Genomic DNA, 10,000 nt, shown 5'->3' on the forward strand with positions numbered 1-10,000 from the left:
TGCTGTTCTTTGTTCTTACTTCTATTGTTCTTTTGTCCTATTTGTTCTCCAGATCTGACATTTTCCATTATTTGTTTTCACCTAATTTTCTGCTGGGCTCCGTTCTCTCTCTCTCTCTCTCTATCTATCTATCTCCCCCCCGCCCCCTCTCTCTCTCTCTTTCTGCGCCTCACTCTCCCTCTATATCTGATCTACCTCTATTCTTATGTCTCAGTCACTCCCTCTTCTGTCTTCCTTTTGTTTTATTTGCCAAAAAACAACAACAATTAAAGCGTGTGGGAGTAGCTCGGTAGGTGTGGTTACACAGACTTCCTGATTTTCGATTTGTTTCCTGTTATCCGTCCCTTCAGCAGCGCTCACCTAATTACGTTGTTCCTTCCTTCCTGTCCCTTGCTTTTCTTTTATGAGAGAGAGAGAGTGTGAAAGAATGATGATAGTAAGAACGAGAGAGAAGGAGTGGGAGAGAGAGAGGGAGAGGGAGAAGGAGAGGGAGAGGGAAAGGGGGTGGGAGTGGGAGAGGGAGTGGGAGTGGGACTGGGAAAGGGAGGAGATGACAAGGAGAGGCAGATGGAGAAGATAGAGAGAAAGAGGAAAAAAAAAAGAAAACAGAAAAACAAAAAAACAAAAAAAACAAAACAGGAGCAGAGGGAGAGAAAGATCTAGACAAACAGACTCAAAATGACAACCTTGTCTACCCTCTACCCCCGCCCCCCCTCCCCCAAGAAGGCCACCTCTGAGAAGCAATATTCCCGTTTTACCAGAGAGTGGCGACAGCTGGTTACGCTCAGCTGGCCTTGTGAACCATATGTTTGGCTGTTGGGAGTCACGGCCGGAGATGAGAAAGTCCCGATTGACATCCTCTTCCCCCTCTTTCCTCTTCGTTTCCTCTTTTTTTCCTTAGCTTTCCTCTTTTTCCCCTCGCTTTCTTCTTTCCCCCCCTTCTCACTTTATTTTGTTTAATCTATTTGTTCTTGACTCTTTCTTTCTCTTCCTTCGCTCCTTCTAACTTTTCCTCTCCCTCAGCTCCCTCTTACCACTTGTTCCTTCACTCTATTTTCCTCTTTCCTTTTTTTTATCCCCAAACTTTCCTTATTTCGTCTTCTAACTCACCTTTTTTCCTCCTCCCTTCCTCTGTCGCCTCCCCCCTTCTCTCTATTTCTCTTTAATGTCCCTTATATTCCCTTTGCTCTTCCTCTCCCTACCTCTTTATTTCCCTCTTCCTCTCCTTTCTACTCCTTCTTTCTCCCCCCTCTCTTTTTCCTCTTCCCTACTCCCCATCCCCCCACCCCCGCCTACTAGCGGAAAGTGTGTCGTCAGCACACTTATTTACCGACAGTACTTTCCTCGTTTCGTTGTCGACTGCTCCGTGTCCGTAAGCGTATTTATTATATTAATTATCGAATTTAGTATCATATTTGATATTTGTGGTAACATTATTATCATTTTATTATTAGTATTAGTATTAGTAGTCGTCATAGTAATATTGTTTACTGTTTTCATTTTGGAGCGTTCTTTTTTTTGTAAAAAGTTTTGTCGTACCTCTGTTCAATTAAGATCTTGCATTTCTCGCTTTTATTTCTATTATTGTCAATGTCGGTATTTTTTATTACCCTTATTCTCATTATTTTTCTCAATATTTACCCGCTTGTTACACACGGGAAATCTCTCCTTGCTTCTTCCATTTTCTCTGCCACGTCCTTTTTTATTTCCCCTTTTTCGTATCCCATAGAAAGTTCCATCGATTATATTGTAATGCACAGAAAGGTAGAGAATGTATAGAGAATGAATAAAGTCGAAATTAAGAAAGAAAGGGAAAGACGATAAGGTCTTACGGCGCGCGGCGTCTGGCCTGCCGGGGTCGAGCGTTTTATAAATTTTCGTTTACTTTCCCGTTTCTTTTCGCATGCCCGTGTCTTCGGTTGACAGTGTTTCTTTTTTCTTTAGCATTTTTTCATTCGTTCTTCCGCTTTTGCTTCCCAGATTGATTCGGCTGACTTAAACAAACATAGGAGCTACGAACGAAATCCTACGGGCGGTTATCAAACGTCCAAGCTTCGGTCAAACCGGTCGGTGCGTGCGCGCGAGCGGGCTTTCGAGAGGTCATAATGGGAAGGAAAACGGAGAGAATTTCAGTCTTGTATTCGGCGGTTGACGAGTGTGACCTGAGTTAGGATTGTGAGAGAGAGAGAGAGAGAGAGAGAGAGAGAGAGAGAGATGTGTTTCTGAATAAGAAGTGACTCGAGGGCAGTGTCCTTTTTGTTTTGGTCGGTTGCGCAGCGTGGAGTTCATTCTTTCTTGGATACGTTCTAGGCATAGTGGGTAACGGGCGGAGAGAGCTTTTCGAAGTTCTTACGGGGTTTAGTTGCTAAAACGTACCCCGATATTAGATATACACCATCGCCGCGCTGAAGACATTGTCATGCAGAACAAGAGAACGACTGCATGCCATTGAGCTGGCGAAGACGTAGATTAAAGCGATATTGACCAAAGCTCAGGAGCTGCGCTTGACCGTGCCGGTGCGGGTGTTTTGGTTGGTGAGTGACAAGTTCGCCGACTAGAGCGGTCAACCACTCCTGTATTTTCTCTTTATCTCCCCCTCCCTTCTCTTCCTCTCCTTCTTCTTCTTCTTCTTCTTCTTCTTCTTCTTCTTCTTCTTCTTCTTCTTCTTCTTCTTCTTCTTCTTCTTCTTCTTCTTCCTCCTCCTCCTCCTCCTCCCCCTTCTCCTCCTCCCCCTTCCCCCTCCCCTCCCCCTTTCTTCCTCTCTCACTCTCTCTCACCGAAAGGGAAGGGGAAACAACACTTTCATGCTCGTCAGCTGTTCACAAGGGTGACGCTGGCATGGTAAATGAGCGAGAGAAAAGACCTTAATGAGGCTAGGGGGGAAAGGGAAAAGGAACCATGGTTAATGACACCGCCTAATGATGATGGTGATGATGATGGTAGCGGTGATGGTGATGGTTTTGTGCCGAAACACAGTTAAAAATTACCCTAATTAACGTGATTAATTACTCTTGGAGACTGGTTTTACCCAGAGAAGGAAAATGACAAAGAAAAGGTAGAGGCAAACAAAAAATAACCGGAAGAAAACTAGAGTATGATTATAGTTTTTACATTACAGATAAATGATATAGTACTATTTACTGGTCGTGCCATCGTAGTGACTCCCTGTGCAGTGTCAGTGGAGAAGGAATACACTGTGCTATAGGCTGCATTGTGCTATGATAATAATGATAACTATTGAATTAATACATATAGGGTTGTGATTTACAAGGGTAGATGAAAGCATTGTGGTGTCATGAAGCTATTTTGAAGTGGTGTGATTTTCAGAGTGATACTGATAAAAACACAAAACTAAACATTAGAAATGGACCTTGAACAGTGATTTTAAAATAACTCGTTATACGGAAAAGAAAAATTCTCTCACGTGACCTTAGCTGAACTGAGACCGACTTTTGACCTAAGATGAGTTACATCTCTTTGCATCATCGTCGCACTCCACTTGACTGCTTGCTTGGCAGTCTTCGATCTTGGTAGGTACTCAAAACAAAAAAAAACAAAGACATAGATCAGTACTTTATCTTCCTACCAACTCTTTTTATAAGCTTCACTTCCTATTTACAAGTTTATGTCTTTGCTTCGTTCTTATTCTTTACTTTACTTTGTTGGATACCTAACTTTACGTGGGTATTGATAACGTGTTTCAAATACCTTGTTGATGCCTGTGTAGTGTTAATTTCAAAGACTGAAATCGTTTTCTGAATCTCCCCTCTCCTCGGTGTCGATTCTTACGTAAGAATAAAAAACTGATCAGCCTTGTTTTAGGGAGGATGAGGGGAGGGGAGGATATGATATAAGAGGGTAGGGGAGGGGAGGGTGAGAGGAGGGGACGGGGGAGATGAAGGGCAAAGGAGATGGGAGAGGAAGAGAAAGAAAATGAAGAAGTAAAGAAACTGCAGCGGGAGGGGTTTGAGAAGAAAAAAAGGAATAGTAATAATGATAATAAGAATGAAGGTGTGTAAAAAGGAGAGAGGAAGACGAATCAGAAAAAAAAGAATAAGAGAGAAGGGTAAGAGGACAGACAGATAAAAAGTGGCAATAGGAGAGACGACCCACAGAAAGGGTGGATTCGAGGCGGGGACAGGCAGGTGCCGAGGCGTCCTTATATGCCAGTTTAAACACATATTTTTTGTATGTGTGTTTCTCTTAAAATATAGAACTGTTGTGTTTTATCACTTTGGTCTCGCATGGACGAAGATTTAGTCCAGTTCCTCGATTGCTATTTGTATTTTTGTCATCGTTAAGAAGACTACAAGGTTGTTTTTTCTTAAATCTTTATGTATCATAAATGTATAAATGTATGTAAAAGCAAGTTAATGGACGAAGAGACTAAATAACTCCATTAACAAAGATATACGAAAATGCATCAGAACTATAAGGAATAATACTGGCAATAGTGTTAATAATAATATTAATATCATTATCTATAGACAATGAAGATGACATCAATGATAATGAGAATGAAAATGGTAAAACTAGTTATAATATAATAGTTCTAATGACGATGGTAATGATAGTAGACCCATAGTCTTCGCGGCATCGAGGACTTCCAAATGGCCACGCCAGCATCCCATTCCTCAACCCCAAACCCCCCTTACTAGCGCGGATAACGACAGCCTTATACATATATTCCGCTTGTAACCCCTCATCAGCGGTCGGCCATATAACATTTGTGTCTTGTGCGAATCCGTCTTCGCTCTTTTTCAAACTTTTTTTTTCATTCCTCTCTCTATCCGTCTTTCATCCTCCTCCTCTTCCTCCTCCTTTTTTTTCCCCTTCTTTTTTATCGTGGGCTTCGGGCATACGCTCTCTTACGTAACCCTGTTCTATAGAGTCCAAGGTCTCTCGAGCTGTTGTGCTGTGGAGGTATGTATGTAGGTGGAGCTGAGTTCGAGCTAGTGAGTGAGTGAGCGAGTGAGCGAGCGAGCAGCCGAGCCCGTCTGTCTTGTTTGGTCTGACGAGTGGGTGTTCTAATTCATTGGTTTCTTATAGTCTTTCATTATTATTGTTATTTCTTTTGCGGTTTGTTTGAGTGTGTGAGATTTATTTTATTTTTTAATGTTTTTTTATAGTACTATTGTCTCTAATTTTCTGTTTATGGGTCTCTTTCCGTTTGTCTGTTTTGCTTTACTGGTCTTTTCTCTTACCAGCGTTGTTTTCTGCATGTATTATAATAAGTTTATGTTTTTTTCCAATAACGTCTACTTTATAGAGGGGGAGGAGGAGGGGGAGGGAGAGGGAGAGGGAGAGGGAGAGGGAGAGAGAGAGAAATAAAAAGAGAAAGAGAGAAAAGGCGAAAGTGAGAGAGAGAGAAAGGGCGAAAGTGTGTGTGTGTGTGAGAGAGAGAGAGAGAGAGAGAGAGAGAGAGAGAGAGAGAGAGAGAGAGAGAATTGTATTTGGGTGGGGTTGTGACCTTGGTCTGGAGTTTTTGCTACTTGTCCTTGTGTCTAAGGGAGCCCCCCCCCCATGCCCTCCCTTTACTCCACAACCACCCTTTCTTGTAAGTCAATATGTCTTGTTTTTATCAATCTTTTTTCACAATCTGGATCACATAGTAACCTCGACTGTGATGGCGTTGTGCCCAAGCAGTCTTCGGAGATGGCGTTGGATTCTTGACACTGGGTTTGTTTTTGTGCTTTCCAGTTTTCAAAAAGCTGATTCCATTAGCCCTTGCACGCGGACGACGCACGCGCACATACACACGCACACGCACACGCACACGCACACGCACACGCACACGCACACGCACACGCACACGCACACGCACACGCACACGCACACACACACACACACACACACACACACACACACACACACACACACACACACACACACACACACACACACACACAGATAGAGGGAGAGAGGTAGAAGGAGAGAGGGAGAGAGAGAGAAGGGGGAGAGCGGGGAAAGGGGGAGAAAGGGAGGGAGAGAGATATTCATGCATACATACATTCAGAGAGTGAATACATAAATAAACAAAGAGAAATAGTTTAAAAAATACGAACGATAAGACGATAAGATAATATAATAAACAAGACGGAGACACATAGAGACAAAACAAGAAAAGAAAAGGAAAAAAGAAAACACAATAATGCGAAAGAAAAGGACAAGGATATGGTGCAGGATGAGTCCCAATCCCCGATGACCAAGGCAGGCCAAGTGAAGGTCGTGGTTGTAGGGTACAGCTTTTTGTATTTCTCTCTCTGTATTGATTGTTTTTGTTAAGTATTTCCTCGACCATAATGGACAAGAAGAAATGTGTTTTAGTGCCATCATCTGTTTTTTTTTTCTCGCTTTTTTCCCCTGACCTTTGATTAGCTTTTGTCCTTGTACGGGCTCTTGATAAAAAAAAAAAATGAAAATAAAAATCGCATAGTTCTTCTTCTGTTGATGTGTGTGTGTGGTCTTGCTTATGACTTTTATTGTTACAGTTATTGCTTTTGTTTTGGTGGTTGTGTCGCGCTCTTGTATTTTTGCGTGATTTATTTTGCTTTGATAATGATGATTTTCATTGTTGTTATCTTTGGTATTGTTTTATTATTGTTATTTTTGTTGTTATGTTTTTTTTTTCATTAACATCATCGTCATTATCATCTTATTTTATTTCTTTTCCTTATTGTTATTGTTATCAATATCATTACTATTATTATCATTATCAATCTTATTCTATTGTTATCATTATTATTACCATGTTACTTCATTCTTATCATCATTATTATCATCATCATTATTATCACAGTTATTAGTTGCTTTATCATGCTTATTTTGGTTAATCCCAATCAGCTAACCTCTCCTTTTCTTTCTCTCCCCCCCCCCCTAGCTGTGGCCCCGCTCCCACAATTGAGATGGTTTCCCGACGCAGGATCTTAGGACGCTCGCAGGATAACATTCATGTCGACAACTACCAAGAGGAAGAGGAAGATGTTTACTACACGAAGGAAAGTCTCCTGAAGGTGAGTTGTTGTCTGTGTTGTTGTTGTTTTTTTGGTGGTGGTGGGGTGTGTGTGTGTGTATGTGTGAGTGTGAGTGTATGTGTGTGTGTATGTGTGTGTGTGTGTTTGTGTGTGTGTGTGTGTGTGTGTGTGTGTGTGTGTGTGTGTGTGTGTGTGTATGAGTGTGGTTGTGTTTGTCTGTGTGTGTACAGAAATTGTGCACAAGTGTACTTACGTGCGGTTACGTGCACACCCAGTGAAATTAATAATAACGTAGATAATTCCGAAAATAAATAATTACAGTCGCAAATTAACTCTAATGATGAATGAAGCTGAGATCCCACGGAAATTAGGTTAGTTGACACTCTCTCACGCACACATGGCGGTTGCAGGGAAACTCTCGTCTCCAGATGTCGCTTAGAAACCCCGCACATGTGCTCGTGTGTGTGTGTGTGTGTGTGTTTGTTTGTTTGTGTTTGTGTTTGTGTGTGTTTGTGTGTGTGTGTGTGGATATGTTTCTACGTAAGTATATGTGTGCGTGTGTATGCTCATATCGGTGTGTGCATGTAAGTGTATATACATGAAGGAGTGTTTGACCCCCTGTAGGTCTGTATGTGTCAATCGCCACGGAGACCCCAGCGCGACCCCCTCCCTCCCTCCTATCTCCCCCCTCCCCAAAGGGACCCCAGAGTGGGCCGAGCAGGACGCCAACCACAGATAAAAATCAAACAGAATCCCGACCTATAGGATCCTACAAGGGAGTCCCACAAGAAATATCGCCCCTAAGCACACCCGCTGCAGGGCCTATTTTACCTTGTTTCGCGGCGCACTCAAGGTCTACGGGATGTTATCCTTGGAGGCGCTGCCCCCCCCCCTCCTATATCCCCCTTTGGATTGGATGTGTGTGGGGGGGGGGAGACCAAATATCTTGAAATTTACTGCTATTTTTTTCTCACTATCCCTCTTCCTTCTCATATTCTTCTTCATTGCATCCGTACCGCTTTTAAGGTGATATATATATATATTTTGTTTCCATTTACCCTGAGGATTATTCCACAAAAGAATCATCGTTAGTTTTCTGATACTTATCCTTACGTATTTGTTTGTTGTTGTTTTTTTTTGTTGCTTTTCTGTCTGTTTTTTTTTTTTCTTTCTTTCTTCTCTGTCTCTGTTTTTTTTTCTTTCAATCTTTCTCTGTTGTCTCCATCCTGTTCTCTTTCCCTTAGTAACCCTATTTTTGTAACCTTATCTTTATTCATTCATCCCTTTCTCTCTTTCCCTAACCTATCTGACTATCTGTCTCTCTCTTTTTCGCTCTTGTTCTTTTTCTTTCTTGCTCTTTCTATCCCTTAGTCTTCTCTTTTCTCTCTCTCTCTCTCTCTCTCTCTCTCTCTCTCTCTCTCTCTCTCTCTCTCTCTCTCTCTCTCTCTCTCTCTCTCTCTCTCTCTCTCTCTGTTCTCCCCCCTTTCTTTTCTAAATCTAATGCGCACTGGGCGTAGGAGCGGACGGAGCAGTAGCGTCGGTATGCAACATCTCTGCATCCCCCCCCCCCCCCCAAACTCCTTCTTTCTTACCGTTACTCGTTCAGGTGCACAGCTTGAGTGCAAGAGGGGAATATGTGCCAAGTCACCTCGTGTTTATACTTGGCAAGTCGTGAACATTATTTTTATTTTCTTATGTCCGTGTTGTTATTTAGTTGTTTTTTATTTGTTCATCTTTGATATTTATTTGTTTCTGATTAATCAGAAATGAGTTTATCATTATTTATTATAGTTATTATCGTTATTATCACGTCTATGTTAACGGTATCAGTTATCACTAATGGCATTGATAATTATCACTGTCTATTATGGTCAATTCTTTGCTGGCATTAGACTCTCGGATTAAACTCTTTTGTCATGCGTTAATGCGTTATTTATTTAACCTTTTTATATATATTAGTGTGAATAAACGCATCCCCAAATCCCGTTTTCTGTGGAACGGTAAGACGGCAATTCCCGTTTTCTTGACTAACAAGAAACGATCTTTCTCATTTTCTACTCTTTTTCTTCTTTCCGAGTGTATTTCATTTCTAAGTCTCGGTGAATCCATAAATACATGGCATTATTCTTGAGGGCAATTGCATGATTGATATGTCGTTGATGACCTTTGCAAGAGAACTGCAACAAATTACAGCTGTCAAGGTGGCCGCCCAAGTCACCGTGTTTATTTTAGGAAGGAAAATGAGAAGAGAATTCTTTCTGGTGTAACTGTAAAAAAATTGGGGTGACTGAAACATCCAGTGTATTTTTGAGTATGATTTGTAAGTGAAGAAGGATATAAGATTTGAAGATTTGATTTGATTCTCTCTCTCTCTCTCTCATTCTCTCTCTCTCTCTCTCTCTCTCTCTCTCTCTCTCTCTCTCTCTCTCTCTCTCCCTCCCTCCCTCCCTCCCTCCCTCCCTCACCCAGCTAGCCCCCTCCCCTCTCTCTTTCGCTCCCATCTCTCCCTCTCTCTTTATCTTTCTTTCTCATTCTCGTATCAACATTTACCTTTTTTCCTCACTCATTTTTTCCCATAATGATTTCGTCCCCAAGCGTTCCATTTCATCACATCATCACATCTGGGATTGCACAAGGCCATTCATCACCTTTGGCTCGGTAGAGTGATGATTGTCTGAAATGATGATTGTCTTAATTGAGATGGCAGATTGGCTATTCATTTTTTCGTGGCCAAGAAACGATGACGGTGGAATACTTTGATATTTTTTTATCCCTCCTTTTTATTTTATTAGTTGGACCTTTATGCCTCAGTCATCATTATTATCAGCAATCATATTCCTCTTCCTCACCCATGTTCTCGTCATCATAATCTTCATATTCAGTGTCATCTTCATACTCAATATCATCTTCATCGTCTTCCTCTTTATCTTTCATTTCATTAACCAGCATCATTGACGCATCATATTGACACACACACACACACACACACACACGCACACGCACACGCACACGCACACGCACACGCA

At 41.7% G+C, this 10,000-nt stretch overlaps 1 protein-coding gene across 1 annotated transcript in view; it reads left to right on the forward strand.

Annotated features, from left to right (window-relative positions):
* LOC122258073 (expansion) overlaps positions 1 to 10,000 on the forward strand; it is a 220,172-nt gene that overhangs the window by 160,203 nt on the left and 49,969 nt on the right. The window contains exon 3 of the mRNA XM_086551727.1: positions 6,881 to 7,013. Coding sequence (XP_086407853.1) covers positions 6,881 to 7,013 — 133 coding nt within the window. The remainder of the gene's footprint in view (positions 1 to 6,880; positions 7,014 to 10,000) is intronic.

Source organism: Penaeus japonicus, unplaced genomic scaffold (assembly GCF_977035675.1).
Source record: "Penaeus japonicus unplaced genomic scaffold, GWHDUDI00000001_assembly GWHDUDI00000025, whole genome shotgun sequence".
Taxonomy (NCBI): Eukaryota; Metazoa; Arthropoda; class Malacostraca; order Decapoda; family Penaeidae; genus Penaeus; species Penaeus japonicus.